The sequence below is a fragment of the Hemicordylus capensis genome, chromosome 6 (assembly GCF_027244095.1).
Source record: "Hemicordylus capensis ecotype Gifberg chromosome 6, rHemCap1.1.pri, whole genome shotgun sequence".
NCBI lineage: Eukaryota > Metazoa > Chordata > Lepidosauria > Squamata > Cordylidae > Hemicordylus > Hemicordylus capensis.
The window spans coordinates 96,120,214-96,134,070 of record NC_069662.1 but is presented as its reverse complement, the minus strand read 5'-3'; the positions used below and the strand labels follow the sequence as shown (position 1 = coordinate 96,134,070).

General features: G+C 38.6%; 1 protein-coding gene across 42 annotated transcripts in view; it reads right to left on the bottom strand.

Moving 5' to 3' along the window:
• Positions 1-13,857, bottom strand: part of CLASP2 (cytoplasmic linker associated protein 2) — a 193,847-nt gene that overhangs the window by 93,855 nt on the left and 86,135 nt on the right. For 34 of the 42 annotated variants that reach the window (XM_053263355.1, XM_053263378.1, XM_053263356.1 and 31 more), the window contains 2 exons: positions 11,292-11,438; positions 2,847-2,926 (listed from right to left, as the gene is read on the bottom strand). In XM_053263355.1, the coding sequence (XP_053119330.1) occupies positions 2,847-2,926; positions 11,292-11,438 (227 nt within the window). Of the gene's footprint in view, positions 1-2,846; positions 2,927-11,291; positions 11,439-11,920; positions 12,125-13,857 lie in introns of those variants that run through there. The other 8 variants (XM_053263394.1, XM_053263391.1, XM_053263393.1 and 5 more) reach the window with 2 other exon arrangements.

Here is a 13,857-nt window from a genome sequence, read left to right as displayed (position 1 = left end):
TCCCTGAGGCTCAGTAGCGCACAATCTCCTCTCCCATTCAAGCATCTACTTCCAACATGGGTTAGAATCAACCAAGATTGGTCATGACATCCAAACTGTCAGTTTATTCTAACCTACTTACCTGAAAAACTAAAATCTTTAACTCATTTCAAAAGAGTTATGGATTGGACACGGATTGCAGTTTACTTCAAGTAAGTAGGATTGGTCCATTCAGACATCACAACTAATCTTGGTCTATTCTAACCTAAACTGGAAGAAGATGCTCACATGGACATGAGGTGGGCGGAGAATGCACTCGCTCCTGAGTCTTGATTCAAATGGAACCAGGTTTAATTGTGGTTCTGAATTATATCTGAATCAGTCCAAAGAGTTCTGTTCCCCCTCAGAAAGAGGGGAGGAAGACTCCACATACTCAGAGGCACTAAGACAAACGTTCAAGAAAGCATCTTTCCAGCACAGATCATGAATCAGGGCTGAGTGCATTTGCTATGATAAGGAAGGACTTTCATATAGTTTGGCATGGCACGTCTGTAAAGCTTCTGGAAGGGACTGGACTCTGGAGGTTTTCAGAAGATAGCAGTTGATTAAATTCACACAATTCTCTATGTTCTTTTGTACTGTTCTAAAGACATTAAATTGTAATAGTTGACCAATATTTGATCATTTAGCCAAGGATTTTTTGATGTGTGATCAGATATAAATGCTAGTTCCCCCCGTATACAGCATTTTTGTACTGGTAATTCAGTCACAGATTTCAAAGTGGACTTGCACATTTGTACCAAGGTGTAAGCTCCAGCAATGTCTCAGCCAGGGCTGCACAACTTTGGTCCTCTGGCTGTTGTTCCCACCATGCCTGACTATGGGGGCTGTGAGAGCTGGAGTCCAACAATAGCTGAAGGGCCAACACTGCACAGCCCTGGCCACCAAGCAATAGCAGTTTCAGGCCATGTCAAGCTTATTTATTAATATTAAAACTCCAATATTAAGAGACTGTCCAAAAAGCATATTATTCAGCAGCATTTTCTTGATTAGCAGGAAGGTTTTTTTACTCCACACTGGAAAGTTAATACAAGACAGGAATTACCATCAATACAGTTTAAGCTTTAATTTCACACTATTTACACAGACAATTTAGGGCTAATGAAAATCAATTCTGATGTGGTGAAGTAAAGAGGCCATGATAGAAAGTACATGGTAGTGAAGTTTTCTAGTCACAGTGAGGGAAACAAACAGGAGTATGGATTTATAAAGATACAGTATTTGATCGAAATGATATTATGTTTGAAGACAATAGCTATTGATAAGATAGGAACCACTAAGATTTCAAGCCATGTAGCTTTATGAAAGTTATAGATCTCTTAGACGCAGAGAGAATCTTGGAAACGACTACAAGATATGCTGCCTCCACCATGGTCTGTGTTTAGCCCTCCCACCCAAACATTAATGTAACTGTCCATGAACAGCAGTGCTTATCTTTTCACTGTATGGGTGAATTCAGACAAAACACATAAGCAAGGTAAAGAAGCTAGGGTTCAAACCCTCCTCCCCTTATGCACAACTATTCCCCACTTCCGATCCTTGTTTGCAGAAAATCATAGTTTGAATTGTTCAATTGTTTGGACTGGCAAATTATGGTTTGTGCTTGCCTGCAAACCAAGATCCGAGTTTGTGGACTTGCGTAAAGCATGTTTTGCGTGTTCAAACAATTCAACAATTGTTGGCTTCCTGCAAACAAGGATTGGAAGGAGGGAATTGCCATGCACAAGGAGAATGGCAATGGGGAGGATGTGAGCCTGAGACTCCTCGGGGACAGTTCAACCATAGTGTGATGTTATGTCTGAACATATTAATGCAGAATTGTGTGCATTTTTAAATTAAAGCATTTACTGCATACATTGCTGAATGTATTAAATACTGAAGCACATAACCTTAATGTATAAAGTCATTCTTTTTGTAAAATTTGAATGTCTGCCACTCTGTCACACGTATGCTTAGAAATACACTGCATAGAAAAACTAGGGAAACTGATCCTTCAGAACAAAGGGGTCATGCATCTATGCATCTGTTGCTGCATCTATGATTCAGACAAATTTTAATAATGAGTTTGGTGGGCTTTCTGGCAAGCACAAACTAACTACAACAAAATTTTCTCCCAAGCACAAACTAACTACAACAAACCTAGTTAACACACAGTCCCCTTCCTGCCTTTGTTTACAAAGCAATGTTCGACTTGTCAGTAATTATTTTGCAGCACAACATAATGTGCTAGAAGCAGCACAAATGTGATAAGTCAAATTGGTTTAAAGCAGAAATAAGACTTCAGAATTCAAATTCGTATTATACAGAACCAAGGATTGAGCAAGACTTGATCACCACCTAGTTCAACTCCCTGCTCAGTGCAGAATCCTCCACACCATGTATTTAAGCCACTTATAGATTAATCCACCTTACAATAGCTGCCTTATGCTACAAGGAGACAGCAGATGTGGTTGAGAGTCTTATGCAACAGATTCCTGACTAGTTGGACTCTCTTTCTTGAAGGACAATCCATTCTAGTTAGTTCCGATAGATAAGCTGCACATTGCAAAAAAAGGTTGTCACCCAATGACTCAGTCACTAGCTAAACTTGGAAGATTCTTTCTTCCCAGTCCACATGCAATGCTGGTGTTTAATTCATGCAAATGAATTAACTATCAGAGAGTAGTTGGAACACCTGAATACCTACCAAAGAGAAGACTGTCATAGCCTTTATGCATAAATTATCTGACAACACAGAGGAATGGGGAAAAACCCAATGCACAATATAACTAAATTAAAACATCTCAAACTAAATGAGAGCATCTCACCTGTACAGCAGGAACATCTGTAAATGCCTTTATAAAATCATCTTCATCAACAGCACCAGCTCCTCCTTCCTTGGATACACCTGTGTTAAAAATTGTATGTTATCTGGAATTAAAGTGACCACTATCCAAGTGAAAAAATTTTTATCACGTCACAACATTTTTAAAATTAGATCCAAGTTGGTTAAACATTTCTAATTGTTACAGGCTATTGCTCAATATTTGCAAGCAGCTTAGTAACTTGACACTAAAAATTCAACCTTCTTCGTCTAGGTAACAACTTGTGAACCAAGAAAAAAATGAATTCTATAGCCCATATAATTATGCAATTTAAGCAGGCTTTTCTAATTTGTATAACTTATTCAGCTTCTGCTACCCAGCAGAAGGCAAAGATATCCACTATTATTTTTGTGGTTCTGTTCAACTGTCAAAGAAAAAACAAAACAAAACCACTAACACTGGCATCACATAAGTGACAAAAGTTGGGCTCACTGGTAAGCCAGAATGGAAGTCTATACCTATACAGAAAGTAAGGTAGAATGGAAATGTCTTGTAAAGGGCCAAATGAAATCCTGTAGGCATAATATAGTGAAATAAAAGTGGATACATTCACATGAGATGAAGTGAAGGCTTTGTAATGAATTAAGCAGCAGTGATTAGGATGGTCTTAAGGATTAGGAATAAGCAAGACAGGTAAGACAGTCCCCACCCCCACCCCCAGGCCAATCTAAAGCAGTAGAGGGCAAGAAGAGCCATGATTAGAGATTTTAGTTGTGTGGGTGTCCAAGAGAGTGAATCTGAGAACTTGAGCATTTGCAAGAGCCAGAACGGCTCTTTATTTACTGTACTTAGTTGTACTGTGTACAGTTAGTTTTAGTCATCACAAAGAAGTGGCAGGTGAATGACTCGAAAAGGCTTGTCACCACTGAATTATAAGTAAAAATGGCCCATGTTCAAGTATCTCTCTCTAATGCATTTTACAACTCTGTTTTCACTTATGCATCCCTGAAGAAGGAAATTTATCTCAACAAAAAATTCTAAGCCACCACTTCCTCTTAATGGTTTATGGGGGGCTAGATAGGACAGTTGCTCTCTCCCTGCTCAATATAATAGTCACCACTTCAAAAGATGCCTCTTTGCCCAATTAGCAGGGGATAATAGTGGACAAGCTTCCCTGAGAGATGTGAGGCCACAAATGACCATTGGGTATGTTCTACAACATACATTCATTTCATGCAAGTGTAAATCCTAGAAAATGCCTCAGAACCTTTCATTGTGTGCAGTGACTGAATATTCAGGAGTCCTTTGGCAAATAAGTATTTTTGAAAAAAGGTTTTCATGAAGGTAAAAGAAAAGTGTGCCATCAAATCGGTGTCGACTGCTGGCGACCACAGTCCTGTGGTTGTCTTTGGTAGAATAGAGGAGGGGATTGCCATTGCCATCTCCCACACAGTATGAGATGATGCCTTTCAGCATCTTTCCTATATTGCTGCTGCCCAATATAGGTGTTTCCCATAGGTACAAAGTTGGAAAACACTGGCCACACATACATTAGCAAGATAGAACACCAAAGTAATAAGGAACATTTATGCAAAGTCACCAAGCTTTTCTGAAATGATTGTACTTCATGTGATCACTTCAAGACTGAATTCTGGTATGTGTAGACACTGGGCTAGTGTATCGATATTCCACTTCCATTGTCAAAACACATAACACACACACACAGTGTGTAATCATGTACTTAAAATATGAAAAGTATTAAGACCAGCTAAGCTTAAGAAACCAAATGCTTTATTTCCATACATTAAAAGTCACCTAAGCTGGTCTTGTGGTAGCAAGCATGACTTGTCCCCTTAGCTAAGCAGGGCCCGCCCTGGCTGCATATGAATGGGAGACTTGATGTGTGAGCACTGTAAGATATTCCCCTCAGGGGACGGAGCCGCTCTGAGAAGAGCAGAAGGTTCCAAGTTCCCTCCCTGGCGGCATCTCCAAGACAGGGCTGAGAGAGATTCCTGCCTGCAACCTTGGAGAAGCTGCTGCCAGTCTGTGAAGACAATACTAAGCTAGATAGACCAAGGGTCTGACTCAGTATATGGCAGCTTCCTATGCTCCTATGTTCCTAACTCATTTAACAAATTAAAGAAATGTTTCTGAGAGTTTAGGTGAAATAGCACATTGCATTCTCCAGAGAGTCAGTAAATAAAAATTGTAACCACTTGAATGAGTATACACTGTAGTACACTTTTGCTTATGATTGATCTCATAAATATTTAAATTTGATACAAATACATGAGACGAGACTCACTATTGCTCTCTTGCATTTTGTGACCTTTTTTAAGATAAACAATATGTGAATTACTAATGTGATTTTAAAAACATACTTTGAAGTCTTGAATATTAACTTGTATAGGACAGCAACTCCCATAATAAACTCCCACTAGACTTTGGTGGTGGGCGGTATACAAATATGTTAAATAAATTAATATAATTTATCCTTCATTTTATTCCATACCTCTCTTCTTACAAACACATCCCCAAACCTACCCCTTGTGAAGCCTTTGGGTTAACCCCTTAGTTTTCTTAGCAAAGCAGTTACATGTATTGGAACAAAACTATACTCACCTGACAATCCTTGTTTGTCCCTCCCCCACTCCATTTTCTTTCCCATAGGCCAGGGCTGTATAACCTGGGCCCTCCAGTTGTTATAGGACTACAACTCCCATCATCCCCAGCCGCAGTGGCAAACAGTAAGGGATTATTGGTGTTCTAGTCCAACATCTGCAGGAAGACTGAAGTAGTGTAGCCCTACCATAGGCAAACTTTATACCATAGGCAAACTTTATAAGCTCCTCAGAGAACGACAGGTTGCTTACCTGTAACTTGGGTTCTTCTAGTGGTCATATGTTACTCTATAAACTATCACGTACATTGATGGTATATTAACAACAGTTTCCATTGTACCTTATAAAACTTTCCAGATTGATATTGTTTCATAATAATTTATATTGCATCTCTGCACACTGCCTATGCAAAACATTTCAAGTATTTTAAGTAGTATTTTTAAGTAGTGGAAAAGTGGGTAACAAGGGCCCCATGTGGCCAAACCAGTTATTTTTATGAAGTCTGCAGGCTCTCTGAAGAATTCTTAAGAGTGAATGAGCTGACAGGAGTGTCCAATGGCTCATGCTAGCTCAGTGTGATTTTTGACCTTTTTTCTTTGAACAGCAGACATCATGTGGTATCACAGATAGCTTTAAAAACCCCTGCTTTCAACTGTGATTTTCCACATGGAGTTAGGACTACTGCTTGAATGCTGTCACTAAGTCAATATGACTTCAGAACCCAAGTCTCTGAACTGGTTCCCCTGTTCACAGTTATGCAATTAGTTGAATGAAATGGTTACCACATATTACACAGATGATATTTTCATGTCAAATTAATACAGTAGCAGTCAAAACCAACTAGTGATGAGCTCTCTCAATAGATCTAGTGAACCACCTTTTGGGGTGGATGGGGAGCCCTATACATGCTTTTAAATATAATTATTTTCCATTGTGGGCTGTACATATGAATCTACAATAATATGAGAATTTTTTTTAGATTTGAGATAATAATAATAATAATAATAATAATAATAATAATATCTGAAGTTAAAATGATTAGAAATTAGTTATTACAAGCAGTTTCACCATTAGTGTGGTATCTCTAGAATTCCTTGTAACCAAGTACTTTACAGGTGATGGGAAATAATCTAGATGAGAAACATCACTTTTTCTTATGAAAAACTGAAATTCGTTCAGTACTCACTTTCAAACTGAAGTAAGGAGTATATACATATAATGCACCAAACAGCTGGTTCCTCAATGACAAAATACTGCAAAACTTTAAAACAGGCACTAAGGTCTGATCTGCATTTTAATTATCACCACAACTTTGAGCTACCACTAGAAAGACTCTAGAACTAAATTTTCATGAAATAACTTCATTTGTGCTATAGGAAGACTCCCGTTGTTACAAATTTGTTTAACTACCACTTATATGTTTTTTTATTCCACCCTTCTTCGTAGGCGCTCAGGGTGACATATATGGCTCCCCTTTCCCTTTATCCTTATAAGCACCCAATAAGCTTTGTTGTGCTGAAATATCGACCCCAAATTACCCAGTAGGCTTTGCAGCAGAGTGGGAATGTGAAGCCACATCTCTCGGGGGGTCAACACACTAGCCACTGTACCACAATGACCCTCCAAGTTGTCTCAACAAATTACACATGTAGACAGGCATGAAAAAAAAGACAGTACGAACTAGATAGCAGTGAATAGTAGAAAGAAGTAGGAATGTCTCAGCTTACTATTGTTCTGCAGAGGTACCCACCATGTAAGGAAAAGCTGAGTTTGACTTAATATATGAAGTATGACTCCTATTCACACATCACAAGTAGGATGATCTATGGAAATAACTCTAAGGGTCTAAGGATTTGCTTTTTGGCATTAATCTAGGTTTGGTTTGGTTTTTTTTAAAGAAGATTGGGGTTTCAGATGTACTAGATTTTCATACATAATTCTGTACATAATCGCATAGGGAATAGCAGCAACTAAATCACTATTTGAATAAGCCTAGAGCAAAGAGTTTACTTTACATCCAAACACAAAAAGCATATTAACCTAAGAATCCATATTCAATACCAGACCTTTTTGTTCTCTGTGAGTACAGCCAAATTTAGGCCACCTAATGGTTCAGTGGGGAAATTACTTGCCTGGCAAACATGACGTTTCTGGTTCGAATCCCCTCTGGTATGTTTCCCAGACTATGGGAAATAGTCTCTTTCCCAGACTATGGGAAAGACCTATATCAGGCAGCTGCGATATAGGAAGATGCTGAAAGGCATCATCTCATTTTGTGTGGGAGCTGGCAAAAGCCCTCCACAGGGCTCTGTGGTCGCCAGGAGTCAACACCGACTCCACGTCACACTTTATCTTTTACCTTTAACACATCCTTGCAGTGCACACCTTTTGCAACTTTATACAAACATGGTTATATTATGCTTTCCAGTGTTAATATACAGTATTACACAAGAGAAGACAAATTTTACAATTATTATGTATGACTGTTTACACTTCCTGGATCCCCGCAAATATAATCTTAAGGTGTGCCCACTTCTTACTGAAAGCATCATGAGTAACAAATCTTCCAGCATTTATGATGCAACCTTACAACTTTTTAAAGCCACAACACACTAAGTGGAGAATAGAATTTTCTATTTATTTTATTTTATTTTATTTTATTTTATTTTATTTTATTTTACATGTCTTTATACTGCCCAAAACTTACATCTCTGTACAGTTTACAACCAAATAAAAAGGCAACTCTTTCAGATACAGTAGTGGATCCTAGACATACATTCAGTGTGTCACCTGTGGTACTTAGTCTCCACTCTGCATCTTATATTGAGATGCTACTTAAAGAAATCTTAGTGACAGAAAGCTTTGTTCCTTTTAATAATAATAATAATAATAATAGCAGAATAGAAGAAAAAGAAATAGAAAAAATCACCAAATACAAAGATCTACAAATTGAAATGGAAAGGCTGTGGCAAAAAAAGACCAAAATAATCCCAGTGGTAATTGGCGCCCTGGGTGCAGTTCCAAAAGACCTTGAAGAGCACCTCAACACCATAGGGGCCACAGAAATCACCTTCAGCCAATTACAAAAAGCAGCTTTACTGGGAACAGCCTATATTCTGCGACGATATCTATAATAACTGACAATAAAATTCTGGCATCCCAGGTCCTTGGGAAGGACTCGATGTCTGGATAAAACAAACCAGTCAATAACACCTGTCTGACTGTGTAAAGAAGAAATAATAATTATTATTTGATTTCTATACAGCCCTTCCAAAAATGGCGGTTTACACAGAGAAATAACAAACAAATAAGATGGAACCCTGTCCCCAAAGGGCTCACATTCTAAAAAGAAACCTTAGACAGACACCAGCAACAGTCACTGGAGGTACTGTGCTGGGGGTGGATAGGGCCAGTTACTCTCCCCCTGCTAAATAAAGAGAATCACCACGGTAAAAGGTGCCTCTTTGCCCAGTTAGCAGGGGTATCCTTTTGACAAATCTTTCCATTTCTATCAACTTTAGATGAAAACAATTAATGTCTTCCACTCATAATTCATTACACAGCAAACATAAAACAGCTTCAGTTCTGAAACCAATGTGCCAGATTTGGACTGGTATTGATGTCATTGCTATCTCTATGGGGTATTCATACATTTTGCTTATAAGATGATTATGTTATATTATATTTGTTTTTTCCAGTTATTCTATGACAACATGGAAGCTTTAAGATCAAACAATGTAGAAAAATATTAGATCCAGCATTATACAATGCAAGTGAACATTGTGTGCACTTTCAGCTATTGGGGCCTCATATGCATCTTATTTTTAAAATCTCCAACTCATTCTGCATTAACTAGTTAACTAACATGACCTTACAATTATTTCATTAATCAAGTTCCTTTGGGCCAAGTATAGCCATCTGTATGCAGTATTAACTAGTATAATTAATTAATTAATTAATTAATTAATTAATTAATTAAACACATTTGTGTGCTGCCCCAAATGCAAGTCCCTGGGTGGTTCACAATCTAAAAACACAACAATTAAAACATTAATACAATTTAAATAGTTTAAACTATAGATAAAAACTCTAAAACTTTAAAACTATAAACTAAAGGTCTGACTAAACAGGTATGTTTTAAGGTCCTTCTTAAAAACATCCAGAGAAGGGGAGGCTCTAATTTTGTTAGGAAGTGTGTTCCAAAGTCCAAGGGCAACCCTAGAAAAGGCCCGGTTTCCAGTTGCCACCAACTGAGCTGGTGGCAAGCACAACCGGACTTCTCCAGATGATCTTAACAGGCAATGGGATTTGTCAACAGGAAGGAGTTCTCTAAAAAAATCTTGGACACAAGCCATTCTGGGTTTTATAGATAATAACCAGTGCTTTGTATTTTTGCCTGGGAACTTATTGGCAGCCAGTGTTGTTCTTTTAAAATGGATGTAATATGATCTCTACGGGCAACCCCAGAGACAAACCTGGCTACTGCAATTTGTATCAACTGCAGTTCCCACACTACGAAAAACGGCAGCCCAACCTAGAGCACATTGCAGTAGTCAAGTCTGGATGTTACCAGCATATGCACCACTGTTTCAAGGTCATTTATCTCCAGAAATTGACGTAGCTGGCGTATCAGCCAAAGCTGATAGAAAGCCCTCCTGGCCACTGCCTCTGCCTGAGAAACCAGGGAGAGTTTTGGGTCCAGTACTCCCAGACTATGTACCTGCTCTTTCTGGAGAGTGTAACCCCATCCAGAGCAAGCTACTTCCTAAGTTATGACCTCCCACAATGGGTACTTCCATCTTGCTTACATTCAGCCTCTGTTTGTTCTCCCTCACCCAGCCCTTTACCTCCTTCAGGCAGACTATTTATTTATTTATTTATTTATTTATTTTTACATTTATATCCCGCTCTTCCTCTAAGGAGCCCAGAGTGGTGTACTACATACTGAAGTTTCTCCTCACAACAATCCTGTGAAGTAGGTTAAGCTGAGAGAGAAGTGACTGGCCCTGAGTCACCCAGCTAGTATCTTGGCTGAATGGGGATTTGAACTCGGGTCTCCCTGGTCCTAGTCCAGCACTCTAACCACTACACCACGCTGGCTCCCATTTAGGGAAGTTAGACCGTTTCTTGATGAAGTTGACATGGAGAAATAAATTTGGGTGTCATTAGCATATTGATAACACCCTGCACCAAACTCCCTGATGATCTCTCCCAGCAGTTTTACAGAGATGTTAAAAAGCATTGGAGATAGCATGGAGCTCTGCAGGACCCCATAAAATAACTCTCATTCTGAAGAGCAACAATCTCCAAGCGACACCATCTGGAACCTACCTGAGAGGTAGGAGCATAACCACTGTAAACCAGTGATTCCAGTCCCAACCCCTTCAGGCACTCCAGGAGGATACCATGGCCGATGGTACTGAAAGCTGTCAAGAGATCCAAAAGGATCAGAGTCACACTCCCCATCGATTCCTAATTAGAGTTCATCCAACAGGCCGACCAAGACCGTCTCAACCCAATAGCCCACCCGAAAGCCAGTTTGAAATTGTCCCAGAAAATCTGTTTCTTCCAAGACTGCCTGGAGCAGAGACGCCACCTTTCAACCACCTTGACTAACTATAGGAGGTTGGAGACAGTATATACCTACACATATATGTCAACTCATATAAGCAGACAGTGTGTCAAGGTGCCTCATGCTTCCTTGATCTGCAAAAACACTGCAGTTATGAATTAAACATTACCCTTCTAAGTTCTTGGATACAATTTTGAGTCATGATCAGCACAAAAGCCACAAAAGCATAGCCAAGTTTGAATAGCTGAATTTTACCTCCAACCTTTGGCCCACCAGAAGAACCTGGCTTTCTTGAAGTATTTGAGGGATTTCCAGGTTTTTTAGGTGCAGGAACCTTGAAGGCTGAGGCAGCTGAAGATGGCCTATTTCCATCCACTGACTCTTCATCATCAAAGCTTTTATCTGTAAAGAATATTTTAAACAATAGCTTGTGTTAGAACTCCATTTAAAAAAGGTGCTTTGCAGTCACCACCCCAAAAATGAAACAAAATCAATACTAATTATTACATCCTTTGTCCACAGCCTTGAAGACAGCCAATGAAAAATAAGAGATCAAAGGAACATTTCATTTAAAATGTGGATTTTAATTTCATACAGTGGCTTTGCAAATGACACTGAACTGAAATATATGTTTTAAAAGGTTAGCATTTGGCAAGCCAGCAAGAGGAAAAAACAACTGTTATGAGGTAAATATTTCCTATCCACTTATAATTTGTTGTACAAATTAAACCTTTACATTTCTCAATTTATTCCAGCATGAAAAAGGAGGAAAAAAACCACTGCTTTTCTACTACTCCTGCATGCCTTTTCTGCTACACATCCTCCCACAATGTGTCTACTAACACTCCCTGCTTCATTTCTTCCACCCTGATTTTAACACTTACAATCACAGATCCGCTTGCAGATCAGCCGCCTCATTCCTCTGACAGCTCTCAATGTCCCTCACACTAAGATGTTCCCATCTGCTCACATGGCCACACGGATGGACAATCTCAATACTAATCAAAAGATTCCATATAAAACTGACAGAAAACACCATAGATCCACCACAGAGATTTGTGCCGGCATCCTTCTCTCTCTTCCCTGCACTAGGTGCTGAAACAGCCAATCGGCTGCAAGGTGACATCATCTTCTGGTAGCCACTGCCAGATGAAAAGGTGAAAATTCTTCACACATATCAATTCATTCCCACGCACAAACATTTGCAGCCACTATTCTATAATCCTTTTAAAGGGAATTTAGAGGCACATACTCTTAAGAGATTCTATTTCCATAATATTCAAGGGTCAAGAATATTTCCATAATATTAATCTTTGCCTAGTAAAGTTCTCTCTCATCTGTATCCTTTTTGCTTTCACTACAGTATATTCTATATACACTCAAACATTTTAAAAAAACCAGCATTCCTCAATTCAAATGTGACCATTTTACAATTCAGGTAAAAGGAAACTGAATTTCTCTAGGACCCTGAGAGCATAAGGGAAAGCCAACCTGTAGTTTCCCTCACAAACAAGATGGGCGAGGCTGACACACAGCTGCGTAACGCGACACACACCCATTTAGCAGATTTTCCTTTACTGAAATCTTTTTTTATTGTGATTTTCATCCTCTCACAGGGCTACTCCAATTTCTGAATTATTTTGTTTATCCACAATTTTCTTCTGTTTTGGGGAAAATCCAGATAACCTCCTGCGAGTGAAGCTGCATTTCCATCATAACAGGGAGGGGGGCATGTTTTTAACCTGTGGTTTTCAGTGATTTTAAACTGATTAGATTTTTTAAAAATAGATATTCTTGAAAGTGTGTTGTTCAAAACAATAGCTCATGATCAAACTTGAATAGAGAGCCATTGAACTGTGTGCCCTACATAATTATGCTTCTTAATTACACCCCAAATTAAAAGTTTTTTCTTTTGGATCTAAAAATATCAAATTTGTTTCCTTCCAGGCAATCGTCATTACAGAGGAATATGACTCGGAGCATTTTGCATGCAGGGAGATGTTACTATCAGAATGCAAGGGGAAGACATAAAGCACATTATTCTGAGTTTCCATGGAAACTGTACTCTGCCCTTGCACATGAACTGGAAGACAACATTTCAGTTTTAACTACACGAGACTGGGTTAACCCTTACAGCTTAAAGATTTAATAGGGCATTCTGCTGATTATTTTAAAACATATAAATGAAACCTCTACATCTTTAGCAAGAGTAAGATTAAACATAGTTTTTGACTGTGTAGTAGTTATACTCCTAGGTACTTACAGTAATATATGGAGAAAGTGTAACCTCGCTATAAAAGCTCACTACAGAAGACAGCACACAGCTTACTTGGGGCATTAAGACTCCTCAGAAGATTTTTACTCAATGTAAAAGGCACACATCTTCCTACCAACCAGCACACACACAGGTACTAGTAAGAATACTTACTAGTAGGATTTAGGGTCCTTCCATACTTAAAATAGAGGGTTTTATTTTTTAAGTTAAAGTTTAACATATTAATTTGTTAATAAGGAGTATGTAATAATATACAATAAAATGTTTACCATCTCAGTCTATACAGAAAGTACTAATTTAAGGCCAAACTTTTAAAACAAGTTATTCTAAGTAGAACTAATAGAACTTACTTCCCATATATTTTAACTTGGTGACTCTTACACCTAGGATCTCCAACATTTTGCATATCTGGTTTGTATCCAACTGACAGCACATAAGTTACAAAGCAGCATTATCTATCATTTAAGTGGCCACCATCTTGAAAGAACATGGTAGATCAGACAAAAAACCCTGCTGTGACCCCCTCGGACCCCCTCCTATGCACTA